The 25,989-nt window shown below is 39.8% G+C and overlaps 1 protein-coding gene across 6 annotated transcripts in view; it reads right to left on the reverse strand.

Annotated features, from left to right (window-relative positions):
- The window catches only part of UTRN (utrophin), a 344,046-nt gene that overhangs the window by 289,970 nt on the left and 28,087 nt on the right, over positions 1 to 25,989 (reverse strand). For 3 of the 6 annotated variants that reach the window (XM_048937878.1, XM_048937880.1, XM_048937876.1), the window contains exons 1-2: positions 23,065 to 23,195; positions 784 to 845 (exon numbers count right to left, since the gene is read on the reverse strand). In XM_048937878.1, the coding sequence (XP_048793835.1) occupies positions 784 to 845; positions 23,065 to 23,158 (156 nt within the window). In that variant the 5' untranslated portion in view covers positions 23,159 to 23,195. Of the gene's footprint in view, positions 1 to 783; positions 846 to 9,349; positions 9,604 to 23,064; positions 23,196 to 25,989 lie in introns of those variants that run through there. The other 3 variants (XM_048937877.1, XM_048937879.1, XM_048937881.1) reach the window with 2 other exon arrangements.

The raw sequence follows: 25,989 nt of genomic DNA on the forward strand, positions 1-25,989 counted from the left end.
AGAAAATAAGAAAAAAAAAAAACAAAAAAAAACATGGTTGTTCTCTGATTGTAACCCATGTTCCTTTGCACTTCCTAACTGTAAACCAGAGAAATCTCCCACAGGCACCACACTCTTGGGCAATGCTTTTTTTTCCACTATTAAAATGGCATTAAAAGTGGGCTTTAAATAGCATCCCAAAGCAACCACCGCTTCCCTTCTCATCCTGAAATATAAAACAAGAACCTCAGTAAGTGTCAAGTCAATACAGAGAATTAAAACGAGAAATGTACAGCATGAGAGCCAGAGAGAATTCGAAATGAGCAAGCAATTAAACAAAATTTCAGTCAATACTTAAAGTGGCAACACCAGGTGGCCTCAGATAGAGGTTTCCAGAGTGTTTTAGATGTGCAAAGCTGACACAGCAGCACAGAGTAAACACAGTGACTGCTGCTCAGAATCTACTTTAATACACTCAGAAAACTGCATGCAAAATAAACTGTTTAAAGATGACTAAAAACTAGACACCACCATGCAGATAATGGTGTATTTTAACAACAACAAATAGAATCTATCATTCTGAGATCTTAAACAAGGCATGCAGTATGTTGGTTTTGTGGAAAATGCTTATGTGTGTGGTGAAAATGAAGAAATAAACACTGTTTTGCCTAGCAGATGTATGCTTTCATTAAATATTTTGACACATTTTACTAGGCACATTCTACAAAAGAGCCAAGTATATTTAATCAATACTGTTCTAAGCAATGAATAAAAAAGAATAAAGTGTTTTCAAACCAGTGTTACCTTGGAAAACCGAGCATTGATCCATTTCGTAAACGTCTTTTTCTGTACATCATTGTGTTCATCTGGAGAGAGACAAGAAAGCCAAGAGTGAGAATGTATTGTTCTTCATCTTAGCTTGTTAAAAACGAGTAAAACTAAACACCACCTAAACTCAATAGCAGAAATATCTTCATCTGTAGAAGCCTACACAAAACTCTGGTGTAGTTTCAGCTTTGATGGAAATTGTGTCTCTTTCGCGTTAAGCTCAGCTCTGCAGTGCTCCCCCGCTCTGAGATGGACAACAACACACATACCAAAATCACAAACTTCCAACCTGGTGAAGAGCAGCAGCCTACGAAACCACAGCCTTCTAATCAACAGTCTGTCAACACTTCTTTACTCTGATGCATTACTTCACAAGCTGCTAAGGTCCTTACTGAAGCTTTTGATGCAGATAATAGCCTCCTTCAGCTGCAAAGCTGCTGGGACAACCCTGGAAGCACTCACGTGCTTACCCACCTCCAGCTTGGTTTTACAGCTGAATCACAAACGAGGTGAATGAACTAAGCCGTGTGTGAAAGGGCTGGGCAGCCAGGCAGGCATCTACTGGTGCAGCAGCAGCACACCTCAACCTGGGACCCAGCGGGATGAACAGGAAGGAGAGAATCTACAGGTCAAAGCACAGGGAGGAGCTGCAGCCTGCAACTCAGCAAAGAGAAGACTGCTTTCCAGCCTGTTTTTAACAATGTCATTTGGCAGTCAGCTGTAATTTTAGACATAGTCTCTTATGAGGTGCGTGCTTGACACAGAATATCAGAATCAAGATTTAAACTCCATATATGTTAAACATTTTGATTTTTTTCCTGCTCCAAGTTGGTGTTGTGGGTTTATTTGTTGTTTGTTTGTTTTTTTCTTTGAGACAGGACCAATCTGTATTATTCACTGATATTGGTAGACCAAAAAATTAGCCTTATACAAAGTTCAGTCCCAAATTCTGTCCACCTACTAATAATGCTTCCCATTCACATTAATTGCAAGTACTATCTGTATCAAACACACTGAGATGTAAAAATGTCAATCTCTTTTTAAACATCAGTCAGTAAGTTTCATCCTTCTACTGAACCCCTCCTCCCCTCCAAGAACAGTACATGGGAAGTCTCTTACTCCCCAGCATTATATTAGCTTCAGCTGGCCAGGCCATGCTCCTGCACCTGTCCCCCAGCTCTGGCTTCCAAAGCTCAGGCTCACTTCAATTTATGTGCTTAGACTGTCCATTGCCGTAGTATGTGTGACATTTACTAAAAATCCAGCCCCTTTTTCCCCCATTTCAAGAAAAAGCTTCCTAGGGAGAGAGAGAGAAACAAACAAAAATCCCACAACTGTCACAAATTAACTTGATGTGCAATGAAGGCAGAAGTGATATGGATTTATGGATCCCATTATCTCTCAGTGTCCTTTCCAGTTGAGCAAAGAAGGAGAGTGCTCACTACCCTCATCTCTCCAAAGCATTCTTGCTCAGCAATAAAACCAACAGGAGATGCTTTCCCACTTAAACTACACTTCCACATTTGCGTTATAAAAACCCTCTGAAACTAGGGTTTTTGTAATTGGCCATTATAGCTAGGGTCATGTCAAGCTTTCTGCTATAAATCACTGGAAAACAATCTGAAACCAATATAGTGCTGCTTAGTTAACAACAGCGACAAGTTATTTTATCCCTCAAATTAATTTTCTTTAGATTCCTATGAGTCTGTGAAGTTAATCCCTGGAGGCTGACATAAGGATTCCAATAACAAATTAGTCAAAAAACAGTTATTACCATTCAGTGAAGCACATGGTACTACACGCCATTTTTCACACAAGACATTAAAAATGTCAGCAAGTTGTAGCTGAGTGAAAAACAAATTTACCAAGTTGCTGAAACACTTGTGTTTCCTTTCACACTGCTGTAGCCTCACACTGAATAGAACTGCATAACAGCAAAGGACAGAGTGTGGGCCAACTTTTACTTCATCATCCTACCAATTGTTTCCTCTGAAAAAAATATGGCTCTGCATGCCCTCCAGTCACTTAATGGGCTTTTAACAGTCAATGTCAGAACAGTTTGTTCCTTTAAGAGGAAGTAAAAAGAAACCAACACGCACACAAAATTAAACTCTTGTGATGACAACAGAAGGAAAAAGCTTCCTATTCTGGATGTTGCCTTCTGTTATACAACATGATGCACATCTATGCAACAGAGGTACTCCCAAAACAAACAGCTCATGTGAGCTAACGCCCTAACTCTCTCCAACTCTGGCAGTTGATCACCCACAGTAGTCACGTTTACAGTCTTACATACCTCCTCCACTCTGAGCACTGTCCCTTAATTCCACTGAGACAGCCGAATGTGCAGTTCAGGTTCAAGCTGTTACCTTACAAATATGTTCAGGAGCAAAAAGGAATCCCAGTGAACTAAACACAGAGAGATAAAAAACAAAAACCTCACTGGATTCTGCTTTGCCCTTTATTTAACCTCTGCTTCATACTGAGAGCCAGCTCCATTATTCCCCCAAAATGCATTATGTGGTTACATGACGAAACCATGCTATTCAGTTTTTGAAAGACAAAAGTTTTCGCACCCAAAGTAGCTGGCAGAGCAGCACTATGATGAAAGTGCCCTGGAGAAATGAACAGACTGAACTAGGTAAATCCTGTATCTCACCTGCCAACCAGTTCAAAACAAGTTGCCAATGGCCAGCTCACATTTTAAGACTTAAGTTTGCCTTCCTCACTTCTTTAAGTTCTCACTTCAGTGTAGAGAAGGAATTTAGAAATAAAAGAAGGAATTAGCCTGTGGCTTCCAGTTAAGGCTCTAGGAATGTAACAAAGTCAGAAGCAACTCTTTGCCTATACCTCTGGGCAGGCAAGAGTATCTATCACAGGGACAGCCCCACCCAGGACTAGCACATCTGACAACCTCGTACTAGCATAAGGAATAGGTGCTCCTATTCTTGTGTGCAGGATTTTTTTGACTGAAAAGCAATCTTGAAAGTAACCATCCTTTTGTCAAAGCAACTCAGACTAATTCACATCTAAAGACACACAACTAAGCATTGAAAATTTGAAGCTGGAAACCAGAGCAGTTTTTATCTCCGCTAGAAGCAAAGCCAAGCAAACTACAAAGCACTGGAGTTCACAACCACATGGCTTAAAGAAGAACTTCCAACAGTCAGCGGTGTATACTGGGTCCTGACTTCATTAAAACAGAACAAGCTTCATAAGCAGCTCTTTCCTGTGTTGTCAATGCTTTAAAAAAAAAAAAAAAAAAAAAAAAAGCAAAACTTAGGGTTGTTGTGCAGATCCCTTTCTCTTGCACTACCATTAGAAACCAATGGCTGCAGCAGCAAGCTGTTCACTCTAAGTTTCTGCCTTCCCACTGCATCTTCAGTCCCCACCATCAGTGGCCAGCACAACGGTTTTCTTCATTCATTTCAGCAAATTTCAGCAGCTGGGCAAGAACTCAGCTGTAACAACAGTTCTTCTAACAAAAGAGTAATGGCACCTGCCTACGGCAACAAAACGCAGTTGCCCAATTCATAAATTCTCTGTAGAGACCAAACTATGAAATAAGCACTACTAAAAGAAACACAGATCAAAAAAAACCTTATATCTCAACTCCCTGGTGTTTCCCAAACACCAGCCGAAACAAAGCGCTACAGAGTAGTAACGAAGAACCCCTGTGGTTTTCACTCAAGTGTGCTGTGAGTATAAGCTAAATTGGATTTACTTCACAATAAAAAAAATCCCCCAGCAACTGATAACTAAGAAGAAGGAATCCTCACAGCTGAAGCAATATTAAAATAGTCGTTCCCATACCTCCCAGCAAAAACAATCCAACGCTCCATGCTGCTGGCCTCAGCACATTGGAATGGTATTTAAAGAGAGCACAAAGCTCTCAGACAGAAATAATGCTGTAACACCACACCACAGGCCTGCTCAAACTCCCACACTCACCCGCCAGCCACCTGACTGCTTCCATGTCATGATTCTGCAGAACCAAGGCTTCCAGGCAAAGCACCCCCAGTACGCACACAGGGCTGCTCTGGAGGGCGCATGACAGCTTTCTATTCTCAATGGGACAAAAGAGAGTGACAGGAGGCCAGGGCGTAGGTGGAAACGGGTTGAAGGAACACACCTTAGGCCCAGTCCCTTCCCAACCAGGCCTCACAGGTCAGCCCCAAGCTGACCCAGTTTTGGCAAGTTGTGGATGCTGACAGTGGTAAGCCAGCTACAAATGAGAAAACAGAGACACTAGAGTGACAGCAAGTTCTATGCTCAGAAGAAAACTCCTGATCCTTCAGGCAGAGCTTTCCAATGACACATTCCCCATTCCGGTCCAACAGAACCTGAATTTGTGGTCAAGCTAACCAGCACTACCTCTCAGTGGAAGATTGCCCTACAATATCTTTGGATGTGATACAAATGCATTTTGATACACACTTCACAAACAGTCAGTGATCACATATCTGAAATTGAAGTTGGAAAAGTTTCCAATAAAAGCTTAACATTTTAAAGCAAGTTTCTGAAATTTTCTTACAGCAATTTGTTAGAGTAAATCGTATGTCAGAGCAAAGGGTTTCAGCTACCAGCAAAGAGCACTGCAGGGGGAAAAAAAGAATAAAATAAAGGTATCTCAAATACCTTTATAATGACAGCAATTGCCTTGGATAATATGTGCCTTGTAGATATCTTAGGACAAGCTTCACCCATAGAGACAGAAAGATGAAGTTCCTCTTATCACCATGACTCAAAGTGGTCACGACAGGGAAGGCAACTGATGTTATCTACCTGGATATATGCAAGGCCTTTGACATGGTCCCTAACCACATCCTCATCTCTAAATCAGAGAGATTTGTCCAGTGGAAGCCGGTAACAAGCAGCATCCTCTAGGGGTCCATGGTGGGTCCAGCACTTCTTAACATCTTTATCAGTGAAACAGATGGTAGGATTGAGTACACCCTCAGCAAGTTTGCTGATGACACCGAGCTGAGCAGTGTGGCTGATACAGCAGAAGGAAGGGATGCCAACTAGAGGGACACCGATAAACTCAAAAGATGGGCCCTTGTGAACCTAATGAGGTTCAACAAAGCAAAGTGCAAGGTTTTGCACTAGGGTCAAGGTAATCCTAGGTATGTAAACAAACTGGGAAAATAACTTCTTGACAGTAGCCATACTGAGAAGGACTTAGGGATCCCAGTTGACGAATAACTTAACATGATCCATCACTGTGTGCTTGCAGCCTGGAAAGCCAACAGTATCCCAGGTTCCATTCAAAGAGGACTGGCCAGCAGGGCAAGGGAAATGATTATCCCCCTCTACTCTGTCCTTCTGAATCCCCAGATGGAGAACTGCATCCAAGTCTGGGGCTCCCAACACAGGAAAGATGTGGAGCTTTTGGAGAGGGTCCAGAGGAGGACCATAAAGATGATCCAAGGGCTGAAGCATCTCTCCTGCAAAGATAGGCTGAAGGAAATGGCCTTTCAGCTTGTTAAAGAGAAGACTTCAGGAAGACCTCATTGCAGCCTTCCCGTATTTAAAGGGAGCTTATGAGCATGCACGAAATCCACTTCTTACAAGAGTAGATTGTGATAGGACAAGGGTAGTAGATTTAAACTAAAGGAAGAGAGATTTAGATGAGATTTCAGGGGGAAAGTTTTTTCTGTTTTGTTTTGTTTTTTATTTATTTGTTTTTTGTTTTTGTTTGTTTGTTTGTTTTGTTTTGTTTTTTACAGAGAGAGCGGTAAAGTGCTGGAACAGGTTGCCCAGAGACCTTGTGGAAATTCCATCCTTGGAGGTGTTTCAGGCCAGGTTGGAAGGGGCCCTGAGTAATCTGATCAAGTACTTGATCTAGTTGTTGGCAACCCTGCCTGTGATAGGGGTGTTGGAACTTGATCCTTGGGTTCCTTCCAAGTCAAGCCATTCATGATTCTATGATCCTAGCCAGCATGTCTGGCACATGCGAAGAAGAGGGAAAGGGGAATAAATTCCTGACCAAAATTTGGCAATTTAGATGTTTCCAAGCAAACAGGATGGCATTGAAAGAGGTGCAGTAAATCAGAAGGCATAAATAAGAGAGTAGTGAATACAAACTACATTTACTACAGCTCATTTTATTAGGAACACAAATTAGGTCTTCATATTTCTGAGTGGTTACAAACAAAATAGAATTACTTTCTACAAGTTCATGTTAGCCATCTGCTCTTTCTTCTCCGTCCAAATTAGAACTATTATTAGGCTCGCTTGCATTTGTGGAGGTGATTCACAGGATATAAGGTCATAGGGATCATTGTGAACATCTAGTACAATCTCCTGCATAACACAGGAGCCATTCCCACAAAAGATCCATCTGCATACCAGAAGGCATCAGACACATGACAGACTAAAGATCCTGCACAAACCTAACCAAGCAGCACTGCCATGGCAGAGAAGCAAGCCAAGCCACAAACTGTATGCAGATCTCCCTGCTACTTACAGCAGTTTCAGAATGAAACAACATCCCAAACAACCTTTTTTAATGGTCATGATACAGAAGACTTAGTATGATTTTCCCATTATGTCATACCCTATGACAAAATTTCTTAAAAAGAATAACAATCTTGCACGTAAGAAAAAAATATTTTTTCAGAAGTTTTAATAATTGACTGAAAAAAAAAATATATCTGATGTGGCAGAAGAAAATGTAGAAATATCCAGAGACAACTTCTGAGAAGTACTATCAGAGCTGCAATATACTCCATGTGCTGTTCTTCACACTCCTGGAGCTCTGCCCAGAACCCACATCATTTGCGCCAAGCCAAGAAAGCTGACTTGCTGTTAGCTTCAGATGACAAAAAAATAGCAGCTGGATAGATTATGTTTTTTCTTTGACAGGCAGATAAGGACAAAAGCACATTGCAAAATTCTCATTTGAAACAGGGAACCTTCTATTCCCTCATAGTCCAGAGACTTTTATCCCAACACCGTTAAACCAGACATTTTCCTATCCTCCTTTTTCTAATTTTAAAGGCTGCAATTTCCAATTCCCCTCCTCTTCTATTCTGTCTTCTCACAACCTTCTCTTCAGAGACATCAATCTTTTTCCCAGGCTTTCCCATCCATCTCTCCCTACCAAAATCTCCTACCACCAGAGCCCTTCATCTTTCCTGTTATGAGCCTCTGTTGGTCAACAGCTTTTCGTAGACAGATAGAAATCAATTCCTGAGAAGTAAACTGATAGTAACCAGCTCAGACGTACCATGCTCCAAATTCTTAAGCAGACAAGCCTCCTGCAGATGACTATGGGGAGCCTCACCATTGTCAGCTATTCCTCATTCCTCTGTCCTCTCTCTGCAAGCTCCCATCCACTTCTTGCACACACCAGGTTCTGACAGCACATGGTTGGGTATGCGCTAGATTGTACCCCCTCTACACACAGGCCCCTCCACACAAGGCAAGAGAAAATACATCTACATGTTTCAAAAAGGGAAAAAAAAAAAAACCCTTAGAAGACATGTTGCAGTCACTTCATCAGCACTGCGGATCTTTGCTGGACACTCTTTCCAGTATAACCATATTTCTTTTATACTGGGGAGTTCAGAACTGGACTTAGCACTCTAGGCATGGCCTCACCAGTGCTGAGAAAAGAGGAACATGTCCAAGAACACATAACATGCTTATGGTAAAGAATAAAAAGAAAGCAAGTTCCTCACAGACTGAGCATTGCTTCTGCCAAGTACACTGCACGACCTTCTTTCATAAACCTGCCAGCATCCACCTTAAAGCTCATCAAGTCACTTGCTGGAAAGCTGCTCATTTACACAGTTTCACCAAACTGGTAAGAGTACAGGAAAGCTTCTACATTCTTCTGTAGCTAACTTGTAACACTTGCAACACAACTACACATTCAGGACTTACACCAAACCATATTACTCCAACTAATCCTCAGTGCAAGTAATGCTTGAAGACAAAATACAGACAGAAAGCTCCAAATATGAGGCGTTCCTCAACTCAAACTACTGCACACTGACCTCAACAACACAGCTGAACTTAGACGTTGCAAAAAATCAAAATAAACAATCTATACTTTATTCCTCTACTTGCTTTCAGATATTTTAAGTTTGAGCTTCATTAGCTATTCCATTATTTTGTCAAGGAACAGAACCATGCTGATGCCTGTAAATTATTTACCTCAGCCTATTAACCTTTGTAATTACTAAGAGGAAATCTGAAACGCAGAAGGCTTAGAGGAAGTTCATAAAATCTATGCGGTGTTCTAAACTTAAAGGAGAAGCAGATGAAAAAAATGAATTGGATAACTGAAGAATCAAAGTCCAAAATCTGTTAGAGCAAGCCATACCAAGTATTCTCTCATTCCTGCTCCTAAAATGCTACAGCAATTCACTACAGAAACAGGGACCATTAGTACACCCGTTCCTGTATTTGTGTGATCTACCAAAAATAAATTCAGTGTTGTTCTGTCACCTGTACTACTAAGAAAGAAGAAGCGAAAATATGTCTACGTCTCGAGATAAATTATTTCATTTCACAACCACATTCTTTTGCTTACCAAGGAAAAGTGATACTGCGTCACTGGGGATTAGGAAGTCTTTCTGCAGAAAACATGATCCAGTGCAGAGCTTTGAACAGTCTGCTTGGAAGAAAATAACTGTTCAGCTTCAGAAAAAAAGAAGTACCTCAGTCAAAGGTGTCTTATCCAATTTATGTATTTACTGAGACATCTTAATGTGGAAAAAACAAAAGATAAAGCAGAATGAAGTATTATGAATGGTCTTTTCTTACAGCTTCTAGCAAATCTGTGGTTTTATCAGTCCACCAGAAGGCTGAGGCACTGCTAGTTCTGCATCCAATTAAACTCCAACTTTCTTCTCTGGCTTAGTTATTAATTAGCCCCCAGAGTTGAACCCCTTCCTGATTAACTGCTTTGAAAGTACATGAATTGTTTAACAATTGCAGGATGAGTATCGGAATGCAGTACAATAGTACTTATGCAAAGAAACAAGACAGTGATCTTCAGTATGAGCCTACGTAAGATTTCTCACTTCATTTCAGAAAGCTCTTGTGGGACACACCATTCCAAATGCGGTACCCAAAACTGAGAAGATTCAGAAACACAAGAGCAGAGCAACCTAAGCTCAAAGTTTGTCAGGCTTTGGTAGAATCTGAGCCAAGGAACGTCAATAGCCAGCTGTTTAAGTAAAGGATTATGTGTGTACTTAGTCCCAATCTCCATGCTTTTATTATTTAATGGCCAGCTTTTAGGAAGACTGTGTTGAAACCTGTAATAATGTGGATTTTGAGCACTGTCATCAGAAGGTTTTGTGAGGGCATGTAAAATCTGGAACAGATGTTTCACCGTTACCTACCTAGAAACAGACTATATAGAAAGCAAGCTCACCTAATGAAAGCAGGCAATTACAAATCAGATTATTACCACTGCCTCCAGCAACAACTCCAATAGATCAGTTATACTCACAGGCGTTACCCTCTTCTTGGTGCATTTTCCAGAAGGGTTTTGCACACCTTTCTGGGTGTTAAGCAGTCATATACCATGCAGGCTCAGGTTCAGACCTCACCTGTAGACAGCTGCCAAGCAGATCCAACTCCAGAGCTCAGCATCCCCAGCTCTCTCTTTCACCCACTGACAAAAATTACTGCAGCAGAGAGTTCCCTTGACTCAGCAAGGCTTAAGTTTGCAGCCTCAGTACCAAAATTAATGACAATAAAGACCAGTGAAAGCAACACAAATGAGGGCACTGATATAAATGAGCTAAAAAAGCTACAAGATAAGCTTGTGGAATTAAGAGTCCACAGAAAGGTGGTTATAATTTATGAAGAAACGCAAACCACTGAGAAGTAAGGTATATAAGAGGAAGCACTGCTGAAGATTTAATTACGGAAGAAGTATAAGCATGTGGCATCTATCTGTGGACATTACTACAGGTACCACATTGGGCTGAAGGGGGCTTCTGCTGCACCTAGAACAGTGCTCCTTCCAGGAACACTGTCCCTTGACCAGCTCAAGGGACATCTAAATTCAACAGGAATAGTGAATCAGAGCCCATGGTTCGAAGAGATGCAAGTAGAACAAATAGTCCCATCGCACCAATTTCAATCTTCAAACTGCCGGCAGAAGATTATTATGAGACTACTTTGATAAGCAGTCAAGACCTTTTAAAAACATACCTGCAATGTAATTTGCTACCTAACCTAGACAGGAACTCTACCTAGGAATTTTCCTAAAGAAGGAATTATTTCTACAAAAACCTTGTACCTCTGATGACCTCTGCAATGAAAATTAGCTTTCAATATAGGAAGAAACACTTTTTTTTAAGCACTAATGGGGCATAAGTCAGCATCCAAGCACTGACGTACACTGCTAAGTTTTGGTGGCACCACTACTTTGGTTTGATTTATGGAAAACACACATGGATGTCAGTAATAACAAACCTCTAATATAGCCAAATCTGCGTCAAGGAAAAAGAGCTTTGACTGGCTTAATTCATTTATTTTGAGGAGAAAAATACAACTGCATAGCAAATTAACTCTTACGTTCAGGGAGAAAGGGAGGCTCTACAGCAGAGTAGAAATAAAACACAAAATGCAACCTCTGTAGCTGACAAAAGCACTGACATAACCTAAAATGGTAATTTGCTCAATTCAGAAGTTCATCTTGAAATTCAGAGCATTTCACCTAAGATATTTTAACCCATACAAAATGTTTCTGCTTTTCCAGAGTAGTACTGGATTAAAAACAAGATCGGTACTTCAAAAAAAAAAAAATGAAAAGAAGCCAGGATGGCATTACCATTGCTGACTCGCATAATGCAAGGGAGAATTTCCTCAGAAGCTTTCACACCACCACCCTCACTCTACCACCCCCCTAAAAAAAACATTATTTGCAAGTAGCAACAAATAAAATTTCTTACTACAAATAGTACTGGGAAGTATATATATACATATATTTTATATATATATATCTCTCTCCAGAAAACACCGTGGGAGCACTCCTCAGCAACAAACAGCAGTGGTGAAGCAAAGCTAGATCACGTTTGAGCAGGTTGTGAGGGGTTTGGATTAATGTTTATTCATCCAGAGGCGAAGGGGAAAATAAGAAAGGGAGAAGACATGGAGAAAGCAGGCATACAATCTCAGAAGCATGCAAAAGGATTGGCTCTTTATCAAAGTAGGGAGAATCACTTTTACGTGGTTTCCGAATGAGGAAGACTTTCTATTTAACTGCTTTCCATTTAACATGTATTTACACTTCCCTGAATGAGAAAGCTACTGCAACAAATTAACTTCACAGATATTTACAACATTTTTAAATTTCAAAGTCTCAACAAAATGATGCACTTAACCTATGACAAACTGCAAAGCACAGTATTAAGAATATCTGGCTACTTGGTGATTGCCAAGGATTTATGACTCTTAACAGTGTTATAAAGACTACAGCTAGTTGGATTCTATTTTTCACCTACATAGCTCTTTTGAATTGTTCCATTTTACCATATTATCTTAAATACAATATGAATACAATTGAAAGCTTTGAATGCCTTAACTCTAAACAGGCATTCCAAAATTTTTCTTCAGCTGTTTGTTATTTCAGAAAACAGTCCAAAAAGGAATCACAATCCGCTGAATCCAGAATCCAGTGTTTGGAGCTTTCTTTTTCATGATTTTTTTTTATTTTGTTTGAAAAAAACATACATGCATACAGTTTGTCTACAACACAACGTAACCCACACACCACAAAGCAGATCTTCACATCTGAAGATTCTGTAATTGAGTGCCATCCACCACTTCTGATTTTCCACACTACTGCTATGCTAGGGTACTCCTGAAAGTGAAAATATTTTGTTAACCATAGCACACAAGCAAAGCTGCTGAACAGTCATAATGACTTACAGTAGAGCATGTGAACTCATGCACACAGCTGTCTGAAACATCACAGAGCACGCCGCTGTACACTGCTCATATTTCCCTGCTGACAGATACGACCAATCTGGGGCAGAAGCAGAATTGTTTAGAAGACCCAAACATTCATGAAGCTTATCACCTAAAAGAGGCTAGGAAGGCATTCCTGCAGCTACACATTCAGTCTGTGCGTTGGCAGAGCAGGACCAAGGGCCCTTGGAATACTCACAGTGACCTGCTTGCTATTTGCTCAGATAGCACAAGAAACATCACCACCGTTCATAATGTTTGCAAACTGAAATTCTCTCTTGTAGGGTAAATCAAGTGATCAGAAGCAATACAGTCTTCCCTTTGTTATACAGCTATATTACTAAATGCTTCTATCATTCCCCCTCAAAATTATGCAGCTCAACTATGGGCTGGCAAGACTAGCTTCAGAAGAACACTTTTGCAAACTTCTGTTTATTCAGATAAACAACTCCCAAATGTTTCAGGTAACAAGTGAAAAATCGACTGAAAGACTGAAAAGGATCACCTGGATGTCAAAGAGAAGAGCTCCAAAGAGACTAAGACAAGGACTACATAGCAAGAATTTTGCTCTCAAAAGAATTAGTGCAACTAAGCACTGACTTTGCAAGCTATTATGTCAGTTTGAATTTTGGTGCGTTTAATTACAGCCCTCTATATGCAAGAGGCTTCTCTGTAGTCCTGCAGAGATAAGTATACAATAAAAAAAAAATAACTTGCCAAAGCATAATAAGTAAAAACTCAGAAGCTCTAGTCTTGTCTATAATCAGAGTCACATTGTTCCACTATTTCTATTCATGTCATGCTTCTCTATTATTCCTCAAGTCTTTATACAGCTGTAGAAAGAAAGGAACAGCAACGAAGGGTGACTACAGCCCTTCTGCCCTCCAAATGCACAATGTAATTTGGGATCAGTAAGGGAGCATTAGAAGATGACAAAGAACTCCAGCTGCCAAGCTATGCTATCTAGGGAAGGAGGGAAAATAGGGTCTTTCCAGAACAGAATGAATTCTACTGCTAGCAGAGTGAAAGAGACCCATACAAGAAAGTACCAGGTGAGAACACCCATTAGGGATGCAGAGGGATTTACAGAACTTTAAGAGTGGGTACAGATGAAACAAGATGTTGTACGCATCATCTCCAGCCAAGTTCAAGTCCATCACCCAGCTCCCAGATTACGTCAATTTCCAAACCACAGAACAGTAGAAAGGAATACAGGAAGGGATAAGACAGAAACAAATTAAAATGCACTATTTTATGGAGTTAAGAAATAAATACAGAAATATAATTTTACAGTATGAGGAAAGAGTGGATGAAATGAGAACCTGAGAAACTGAGGATGTTTATTGAAGAGATTCAAAGAGATACTTCAATGTAACTGAACAGGAGGAAAAATAGAGATGACAGGAAAAAAACACCATACCCAGCTGTTAGCAGTGTCACTATTGAGGAAAAGTTTTTTAAAGACATCACTTACACCAAGGAGCTTTTCCACTCAAGGATATTTCTTTGATAACATAAGTCACCAACTTGGAACTGTTTCAACTCTTCCTCCATCTTATATTTGGTTTGTGTTTCTCACAAAGGTAAAGGCTAGCACGTAAATACCACAGGTGAATGAATAAAGAGATGGAGAAAAAATAAGATTTCCAAGATTTATTAAGAGAGTATTCTTCCATTTCCAATAACAAAATAAGTCCATCAGACGATCTAGCTGTTTCGAAAGTTTTCATGAGTACTGCTAAAACAATAAATCTTTTCCCATAAAACCTGTTGCTTTCTAGGCTGAACCATTTTAAAAGAACTTCTACCAACTCCAGCCACAACTCTGATGTGCTCCCACAGACTACACTATGAAAAAGATGGCAAATCCAGATTTATTCATATTGCAACATCCAATTTGTGATTGAATTGGGATACGTGACTGAGGCAGGACTGCATGCTAAACTACAGATCTGCTGAGGAAAATTTAGTTACCTAAAATTTTTCTAGACTCCAATAATTTGTGTACACAGATGAATACGCGTGCCTTTTGTTTTATTTTTAATAGCTACAGTCAATTTTTTTAGGCTAGCCAAATGTCTCCTATCTTACAGAAAAAGAGTGCTTTAACACTGTCAAAACAATAGCTAATTATTTGCCAGTGAAGACTCCGCTGCGTATAATGTTCAAGAATATTTGCTGGGACAACACTATCATATGAATACAAAAGTTCTGTCACTGTGACCTGACTCACCCCACATCGCCCTGGAAAGGACCAGCTTCAGAGCTCATAATTTTGCACACTGCAATAGGGATCAGAGAGAGGGCAGAGAGAAGGAAATAAGACATACCATGAGACTTCAGCAAGAGGGCTGGAAAGCATCTGCTTGTCCTGTATATCCTTGGATGCAAACCAGTCCTACTGCTCCTGCAGGCTACTTCATTTGAAGCCATTAAAAATAATAGTACCGTGATTAAACACAGCACAGCGTAACATTTCAGCTTAGCAGCTGATCACTACTGCTTCAAATACTGCCAAATATTTAACACTAGTCTGCTTGCCTCTAAATAGGTCCAGTTTTTGTTATTTTTTTAGAATCATACACCATAAAGGAAGTTAGATGAAAACATTAAGTATCAGCTAAACCTTATTCCCACCAGTATTAATATATTTGTTGAATCACATTTTGAATTATTTTCCAATCTACTTAAACTTATTTGAGAATAAGAGCCAAATTTTTACCATCTGGAAATTTTTGGACAACAGGTTTTAAGCTAATGCTCTTGCTAAGGGTTAGCTGTACACACCTGCCAAGAAAAGCTAGCTTTTCTCATAAATAAAAACCAACTCCATTTAAAGACAATTTAAATACACAGGCTTTTTCATTCCCACTGATCTTCAAATTCCCATAATATATTAAAAGACTAACTCCTAAAACCTCTACTATCAAGATACACCAAGTAAGCCGAGGTCAGTGCAGAAGGGGGACAGGAGGTGCTCTAGACACCAAGTGGAAGCTTTCCTGCAGCTCATGAAAAAGACTGGTGGAAGATGCTGTCCCCCTCAGCAAAAAGACTCCACAGGGAACACAGTGACTATGCCCTGAACGACTGCATCCCATGGAATAAATGCCTGCTGGAGCAGGAAATTGTGAAGATTAGGAAGAAGTGGCAGAGAGGAGCTGCTTGGGGGATCACATCCCCATTCCTCATCACCCTGCAGTGTTCAAAGGGTAGAATAGTCAGGAGGGAAGGAGTGCAGCACAGTTGGAAAAAGGAGTGAGGTATAGAGAGGCATTCCAAGTTTTGTTTCTCACTATCCAACTCTAATTCATTTCATTGCTAATGAAAATACTTTTCCTCAAATCAAGTCTGCTTTGCTTACAATGGTAAGTGGCAAGCAAACTCCTCGTCCATATTTCAAGTCACAAACTTTTCTATCCTTTTTCTTCCCTCTGTCCTGCTGAAGACTGGGGAATGAGAGTGCAGCTGGGAGAGCACCCGACAGCCAGCCAGGTCAACCCCACACAGGGGGTGAACAACAAAGCTGTTCTGCATTTTAAAAAAGATATTATCAACTGCCATAAAGCATTCTTTCTGCCTTTCATACAGAAAAATGCTTTTCCATAGCTCAAGGAAGAATGTCAGATAAGACAGCATAACAGTTTACCTGGCCATAAAATAATTCCAGCTCAACTCTTGAGAATACCACTCCTGAAGCTATTTTTATTGCTAAGAAATTTAAGAAAAATATCCCAGAGAGATGAATGTTCTACACACAAAAGAAGTGCACTCTTGTATTGCACGCTATCATTCATATAAATCATTTGATGCTAACATTGAATTTAAACATCACTGTTTTCTGATATTCATCTGTCACCAAAGTGAAATATCACAGGACTGCAAATTGTGGTTGACCTACAGTTTTTGGGTTTCTCTTTCAATTGCAAAAACAGCAAAAGAGACTTGGTTAAAATCTCGAGTAAGTTACTCAAAAATTAATAAATTTCCAATAGGAGGTTGGCGCTGTACATTGGGAAAATAAATAACAATTCCCAAGAGTACACTGCTTGATTTTACCAAAGACAGCAATGAAACCACATCAGCCACCTAAAACCATAGGAGAGATACTATAAATGGTTCTATTCTGCATTAGTATTACCTGCAGCTCTCGCTGCTAACATTAACTTTCGCACAATCAGCTCTGTCTACGGGCAGGGGAGTTTAAAAAAAAAAAAACACTTCACTTCTATTTAACTGTCAAACAAAGTACACTGCCAGCAAGTCATCATTCAAGTTTAAGTTCATCAATAACATTTTCTCTCACTTTTATTAAACCATCAAATGAGCTTGGTCACTGTGGATGACTCAAGGTTGCCAAAGAATAGATTGAAGGAAAGTTATCTGTGAAAGTCCCAACGCTTACTGGGAAGTTTCTTTTTTTCCCCCCTAAAGCCATTTATTTCTTGTAGATTAGATAACACTGACATGAGATTTTAAGAACACAGATACAGGAATGATGGTGAGACATCAACGGACAGTATTTTCCACTTTTCTTTTGCAAAGTACTAAGAAGATGAAAGCATAATTTTGAATCTCAATTTGTCATAAACAAAATGAATTTTAAAACACATTAATTGAAAAGTACTAAAGAATTCATAGCAAGTTATAAACAGTTCAAGACCTCCATAACAGAAAATCAGAATAACTAAAATGGATGTTAATTAGCTTCACAGATTTGTTTTCAAATATTCAATTCCAGGTTTTCATTTCAGCTACTAGAAAGACCACAATCTCATTTACTTGCTCTCTGAGTTAGAAATGGAGAAGCAGCAACTAATGTTTTACAAAGCGGTATATCTGACAGATTTGACAAAAATTTGCATAGACACTGCTGCTATCAGTGGTAATATAATTTCATCAGTTCTTTATTTAGGGGGACTTGTTCTCCTTTCAGAAAGTACAGACTTTGTTATCGCTTCGCTACCTTGAAAACTGCAATGAAAAAAAATATTTTCCTTTATATATAAAGAGACTTAGGTCATATAGGTCAAGTAAATATTAGTTTTATTACAGCTTGGGGCAGAAATTGATTTCAGTAGTCTGGACTGTGTGTTTTGTGAATTGCTTTAAAAGTATTCTGTGTTGCAGCATACTAAACCAGCTAAGAACCTTTTAAAACAATCTGAAGCTTAAAGTGATTGAGTGATACCTTTCCTGCACTAGAACAGCACATATGAAAGAAAATAAGTGATATTACAGGTTCTGCTCCACAAAACCATGAAACATGGCATGACTTTCTCTCCATCCAAGGAAGGTAGATGATGGGTGTGAGGATGGACACACAGCTCAGACTCGATCCTCCAAAGTGCCAGGTTCAAACCAGCCACCAGCACAAGCAGGGACACATAGGGACAGGACCTGTCAGATCATCCCACCACATGTTGTATCCTTATGAAGTTATCCTTAACTAAAAACTCGGTATTTTCCCCTTTTAGAGAGTTTACTAGCACAATGGAAAGCATACAATCTTCTACTAAGATGATCAGTCATAGTTCCAGTATCTGCCCAGCCCACTTTGCATTCCAGCCATAAAACATAACATTGCATCTACATGCTGTAAATTAGCACATCTCAGGCTCTAATTTCAAGTTGATCACACCCAGAACAGCTAAGTAAGCCTGAATAATATTTTATAGCAATGAAAAAGGAAAGGTTTCTTAGGCTCATTATGAAACCCACAATTAGAAAAAGACAGCTAAAACCCTCCTGCTGTAATCCATAGAGATGATAGTGAATGTCAAATACTACGTGAAGTCATCAGTGAGCACTGCTCCATGCCAGGCTTGGTCTGGGTAGATAGGAAAGCTGCGGGCTGTTGCTCCACTCTGCAGAGGCTCAGCCACCACCCCTCTGCTTCTGAATTTCAGAAGAGAGCCTTTTAACTGTTCTTTTTGCTGCTCCTCTGAACGCAGCTCACAATTCCTCTTCACCCTCATAGAACAAGTGCACGTTCCTCTGCTGGAAGGGTCGGTGAGGGAACTGCTCGGGCTCACATTCTCAGCCGCCTGCTTGCTGACAATCACAATGCACTCCACCCAGACGCCGCACAAATTAGGTCACATAGCAGAGCATATTCTTGCCAATTCCTGCCTATTCATAAGGGACCACAACAGGAAGCATACGGAGCCCTCCAGTTAAGGGTCAGAACATTTCAGTGAAAACATAAAAGTGAACCAACATCAGATTATTCACATTTTCTCCATACGGCAAGAGTGAGTCATGGGCACCGCCGCATCCGACAATGCAAAGGGGCACAGACTTCATCCAACTGCAAAAACCTCCCCCATGGCCTGGAGAAGTGACTGGGTTACAGGAAAACAGAAAATGTTACCCACTTTTTCAGCGTACATATGCATGCAGTAACTCAATGTACATGGGAAGAAGAGAGCTAAAAAAAAGTCCTTAAAAACAGTTCATGGGGAGACTCAAAATATAACTAGGTAATTTGAAAATGATCTGTTCTTGTGTGCTTCATCTATAACTACACTGTATTTCAAAATGCATTTAGCATCATCTGTTGCCAAGAAAGAAATATACAGTTTCCATGTGTTCAAGAGCCAGAGTTGTTTTAAATGAAACAAATTTGATCCTTCAGCATAACTCTGCTAAGCAAACTGACCAACCCAGGGCTTTGCAACTGTTCACGGTAACATGAGCAATACAGTAAATATTATTTTTACTATTGTTGCAGCTTATGGCCTCATGATAAAACAATTTCAAGCTGCCATCAGTGCAAGTATCTTGTGAGATCACAGATAAATTCCTTCCCACCTGACAGGAAGTTATTAATTCATAATCTAGCATTCCTAGGATTTCCAAAGGGAGGCTGTGGGAGCAAGAAGGAATACCCAACTGTTAACAGAAGACAAATGCACAATTAAAAACAAAAAAAAAAAAAAAAAAAGAAAAAAGAAAAAGAAAAAGAAAAACCCACCACCAAGCACTGTTGAACTATTATTAAACTCTTAGGAAAAGATAACAGAGTGGGGGGTACTGAACAACTGTTAGCTCACACAAAGTGTAAACTGATCTCTTTTACTTCTGTTCACATCTTTATGAACAAGGAGTAACAAAGGTTATCACCTATTGCACAGTGCTACATGAGTTGGCATTTTATGGAAGCTGAGCCACGAGGCGATCCCTTTAGAAGGCTTCCAATAACCAGCAACTTTTCTCTACCTCCTTAATGTGGGGTAAGGAACCCCCCTTCAAGTGGCAGGGTGACATTCACCCAGATAATGAGGCAATTAAGGTAGGAAAAAATAAAAACTTTAAAAGAAAAATGATTGAAAATGCTGCTAGGTAAGGCATGTATACATAAATATGAACAGAGCATAGCCCAGTAGCTTTCCAGGAACAGTTTCAGAAGTTTTCCTGAAAGAACATAAATCCTTTTCCATGGTATGGAACAGCAAAGAACAGTAGAGCCGTGCTCATGCCCCCTCAGGTGGAGATCCAGCTCTGGTGTAGCTGGGCACCACACAGACTACAATTGCTTCCACATTCACAGCACTGACCTGTGAGCTTTCCTGGTTTTTAGGAGATTGAACCTCCATACACAAATAAGGACATCCCAGGACACGAGCTAAAATAGTATTTAGTGTGTTTCCAACTCAAACATAACATGCTCATTTTAAAGATTTGATGCTACAGTTTTCACTACAGGCTTCCCTGCACTGTTTTCCAAAGCATTTAACACTACTTCACAAGTAAGAGGCCACATCAGAAGTACTTCTGGTTTTGACAAATTCCAAGATGAAGCAAGTCACTCACATTCAAAGGACAAGAGCAGACAGCCTTATGACAATCTCAGTTTGGATAAGCAATGCTTACATAAACAAGGGGACAGGAGAACGGTAGACAGTTGTTGATACTGTCCATGCAACCAAGAAATGTCGAGCAGGTTCAAGACTACTCAAAGAAATGAAACTCTCTTTTGCATGTCAGGTTTGGAGCAGAGGAAGAAAGCCTCCCCCAACCTTTTTTTTTTTTTTTTTCCTATGGCATTCAGACTTGAGAGGATGGAAAATTTTTATCCAGTGAGGCTTCACCTCAACTAACTCATCTACATGCACACGTTTTTCCAGATATGAACTCCCATCTCCCTGCTCCCAGCCCCCACCACCTCTCACACAGCTGTGTTTCTTGCCATTCAGGAAATCCAGAGCATTTGAACAAACAAACCAACAAGACCAGAGCTGCACCTCTGCCAACACTGCAAACTTTACAAGCTAATAAATAACCCCTAAACCTTCTGGCCAAAGAGCTGCCTGCACACAAGGTGTGCATAAACTTCTCTAAACGTCTCCCTGTTTACATTCTGGATTTATGTGAATGCTGATGAGTGTGAAGAAGAAACAGATACACCACTAACAACTTTTTTTTTTTTTTTTTTTTTTTTTTTAACCTCCCCCCCCCCCATTTCTAGTACTGAATTACTAAAAATTCACTCTTCTCTTATTTGGAGAAAGATCTCTTCTTGATCCTGCACAGAGACTTCACCTTTCACTTTCGGTTTTTTCTTCTCTAGTCTTCTCTTCCATGACTCTCTCCTTCTACCTTTTCTTTGCTTACTTCTCAATTATCTAAAGTCACAAGTCTGTCAAAGCCTCATAATACGTAGCAGAAAAAAAAAATGTTTAAGAGTGAACAGACAATAGTGAATTTGAAAACATCAGTCTCTCAGAAAGCAAGTTTACAGCCCTCCACTTTATGAAAAGTTTACAACATTGCAGTACAGGAAGTTTCTTAGAAAAAGTCCTGATGTTTGATGACAAAACAACTCCAGTTGCAATATACCAGCCATGACATATATGCTTTTAAAAACAATGGGCTCTCAGCTCATAGGGAGCTATGCTGGCCTTAAGAAACAGTCACTAAGCAATTTCTGCTCAAGCATATAGAGCACATCAACAAATGAGTAGCTGCTCTTAACACTGAAAGTTTCACACACCAGCCTAGCCCCAGTTAGGACAGGAACCACCCAAGAAATCCAACATGCACAAAAGCATCACTTTATCTTATCTGCATACAAAAGAAACCAACTGAAGTTAAACCTCTTTAGCAGATGAATACACAGATTTTAAGAACACCAGGTATCTGAACAGCAATGTAACAAGTTGTCCAGAGTCACTACGAAAAGCCAGCTTACTCACTTTACACAGTTTTCTCAACATTTTCAACAGTTCTAACAGTTCAGTTTGGGCCATAAAGGAAAAGTTTCTGATCTCAGCTCAGCTGGCATAAATCCAAACACGCTTCGTTGTTATAAAAGCTAAGACCTCACGTAAGACCAGAGACTCAGCCCATCATTTTATTTATCTAAAATTAGCCATTTTGTCACTACATCTCAAGATGTTTTTCTTTTCTAGCTGTAAAAAAAACAAAACAACACACCATACTAGTCTCAGTTTTTGTACAACTACATATATCACATCAGAATTCAAGATAATGAAACTGACCAAAGTGGGTTGGTCAGTTCTACATCAGCACAGTCCTAATATCAATTCAGAAAATAACCAGCCCTCATCTGACAACTACTCTCTCTAAAATGCATACTTTCAAGTATTAAGAATCCCCAAATTCACTTCTACCATGCCAGCCTAGTTACAGAATAATGCAATAGTTAACCCACGAAATTTCAGTAGGGATGGGTGGGACAGGATGGCCGAAAGAAAAGGAAAGGGAAACACTCCCAAATTCTTCTCCTCTTTGGCATCATGGCCCAAAAAATATTCCTTCTATGTTGCAGGAAATCTTGCTTCCTTGAAATACCATCAAAATTAAAAGAAAAAAAACCTCAGGGTTGAAGGAAGTGTTGTAAGTACGTAGCATCAAAAGTCCCAGAATACACATTAAGCAGAACTACACAGAATAAAAGCATAATCAATACTGCAATCACCATAACAATGCATAGTTTAAGAAAAGTGCAGGCAAGTCTTCCACGTAAGGAGCTGAATTGGCTGAAGAAATCACATTTCATACATGAAAGGAAAAGCTGTGACAAGCATTAAGGAGCAGGTCCTGCAGCAGTAGCTGTTGAACAGCCATGGTTCTCAGTGCTTGCAGCAAAGCAGCATCCAAAACTAAAAGAGACTATTAAAAGTCTTTCCCTTGAACTGCTTCCTGCCATACCTTCAACTACCTGTTCCTGCTATATCCAGTGAACCTGAAGAAAGTCAGTAAAAGCAGCTTCTACAGAAGATAATAACAGATCCATGCAGCTGGTGCTTTTACCCAGTACAGCTGTGAAAATACATTTAAGCAGGCTCTTACCTAGCGGAGGATAACAGCTCTGCATGGCACTGTCCCATGGCACAGCAACCTTGTACTTTTTCCACACGGCTTTTTTGGCTGTTTGAACGCTCATGATGAAGCTCGCTCTTTGAATAACAGGAAAGTGAAGATGGAGAGGAAGCGCACACTAATACCCGCAACAAGAACAGCATGCCGGGATCTGAGGGGGAGGGAAGCATTGGTTTTCCTCAGAGGGTTTGACACGTTCAGTTACACAGCGACTGACAAATCAAACAGGAAACAAACCTTTAAAAAAAAAAAAAAACTGTGCACAAACGAGTAACAACTTTCAACCAAATTAAAGTTTTTCCTATTTAAAAACAAACAAACAGTGCTTTGCTGCTCCTTATGAAAACAGAAGAACACTCGAGCTTTCAAGCACTGGCAAGTTACAGCCTACATTCAGAAAACAGGAAAGAAGGTGGCAACTTTTTCTGTTCAAATCAAACTGACTGGTCAAATAGCACATTTATTTGACAAATCCTGAAAGTTCTAGCATTTGCTTTGCAAAAAACTTGCAACATTACCTTTGCACTTTTTCCACATGCTTGATAGAATGTGGAACCACAACCAACCTGCAAGGTGAGTAGTTATCATTCAACTGTACTCCAAAATGGCGCAAGAAAATTTTGTCACAAGACTTCAGCATAAAAACTCTACACAAACCTCCATATCAAGGCCAAAAAAAACCCACAAACTTTGAGTAGTATGCAGGTACCACTGTCCAGTAATTCCAAATAAGTAAAAGCAGGAGGTTAATAAAGTAAGGCTATGACAGAAGAGTTATTTTACAAAGGGCCTTTAAACTATGTTTATCATCAGTACAGAAGGGGAATCTAATCCATCGACCTTCAACATCCTGCTGTCAATGTTATAATCAAATGGAGAGAACTTGCAATTCTATAGTTTTGAAAACCACGCCATTCTAACCTACACGTTAGGATACTGAGCTGTACAGGATCCCAGCAGTCACAAAAAAGTAATGCAAGAGAAGACCACACATAACACAAAAGCACAGGTATCACATTCAAAGAGAAGCTATCCATGAATGAATTGGTTTCTGCAGCAGAAAAGCAGATGCTATTTTATTTGCATGTATTTGTGTATTATGCAATAAGAACAGTTCTCACAAGCAGCTTGTGTGACACAGTTCACCGTATCGCATACCTGACAGACACAACTGGGGGACAGGGGAAGAAAACACATAAAAGGAAAAATCTTGATTTTTATTTACTGGGGTTAGGAGTCAATCTTGCTTTGTTTTGTGGGATGTTTGGTTGGGTTTTTTTTCCCCTTTTCCTCCAATTTTAAGAATTCCTCCAAATTGAAGACTGAAAAATGCACACAAAAAGAGTTTTGTTCCCATGAATAAAGACAATCATACATTCATGGGGCTAAATTGGGCTTTTGTGTCCAACCGTTCCCATGGAACATGCAAGCAAAGACAACCACGAAAACATTGCTTTAAATCTAGAATTCCTATTTTTGAGACAAAACAAAAATAATTTATTTTGCCATAGCAAATACAAATCTAAACTTTATATCGTACTTTAAAAGCACAAGACAGAGACACTACCAATTCTACCAAGTATACAATTAGCAGCCAGCCATGCATGCATGCTAGAAGCATTACCAACCCAACAGCCCCGCATTCCCTAGGAGAGCCCTCCTGTCAATCCAATACATCATCTCACTACTGCAGACTGTCTCTGCCTCTCCCCTCACAAGGCCCATAACCCAAATTAAGACCTCCTCCATCAGGCACATGAAGGATATGCTAAGTAGCAGAACGGTCAATTCCTGAAGCAACACTTCAAGCTTTCCCATTCCTTAACAAAGGAGTGCAGCCTGTGAGGGCAGTTAGACCCACACCATGCCTGAGCCTCTATCTCTTTAACTTCAGCATTAAGATATTAGAGGTATTGAGGGAAACTATTAACTCAAGCCGCTTTCTGGAGCTTTGACTGCCACTGCCAATTACATACCACATATAGGATAAATTGGTTTTTTGTCTAATTGCAAATCTTACTCCAAAAACCAAATATTCCAATAAAAACATTCAAGAAATAAGAATATTTATTACCTTAATGAAGTATTGAGGGTGACGAGTTTTGGAAGGGACAGTTTCTCTGCAATTTTAAAACAAAATGTGTCTTGCCTAGATGAAAAAAGAACTAACAATATGAATTTTCATATCAGATACAATCTACAAAGAAGTTAGCTTTAGGAAGTTTTTTTTTTAATGCTGAATTTTAGAAAGTGAGGGTATGACTTCTGCCAAAATCTGCAATATTGGGTGTGAAATTTGTGCATTAATCACAAAAGCTGATAAGCAAGAAAGAAATGCGAGCTCTAGAAGAAAGCAACTGAAGAAGGCAAAAGAGATTATTTCAAAAAAACCTCAAGAGTTCTACACACTTGCACACATTATCCATAAACACTTCATTCATTAGAAGGTCTATTCCTACTACTACTGAATTCAATAGGCCATTTGTTTCGCAGCTCCCTGCCTAGAGTACATGCTCTCTTTTATTCACATTGGTGTTGACAGCAGTAATCAAATTTTGTACATACCACCAACTCTATTATAGTTCAGCAGTAGATGGCTGCCTGCCTAGTCTTCTTATCATCGTGTAAGATAAAAAAAGACCAACCAAACAGACCAGCTGAAACTGCAGTAAGCAGCAAAAAGTAGAGTCAAGCCTATGTAAAAATATCTCATCAGTAGAAACCACACACTTACTTACCCATGCATATACCCATTACACACCTGCTTACCCACGTATTACAGATCATGAAGAACAAGGCTATGCTCAACACAAGAACACTTTTAACAGTTTTCAGGACTGCAGCTTAGAGGGCAACTCAGATCTTAGAGAAGGCCTGAATGCCACACTTCCTACA

This window comes from Lagopus muta, chromosome 2, assembly GCF_023343835.1.
Source record: "Lagopus muta isolate bLagMut1 chromosome 2, bLagMut1 primary, whole genome shotgun sequence".
Classification (NCBI taxonomy): Eukaryota; Metazoa; Chordata; class Aves; order Galliformes; family Phasianidae; genus Lagopus; species Lagopus muta.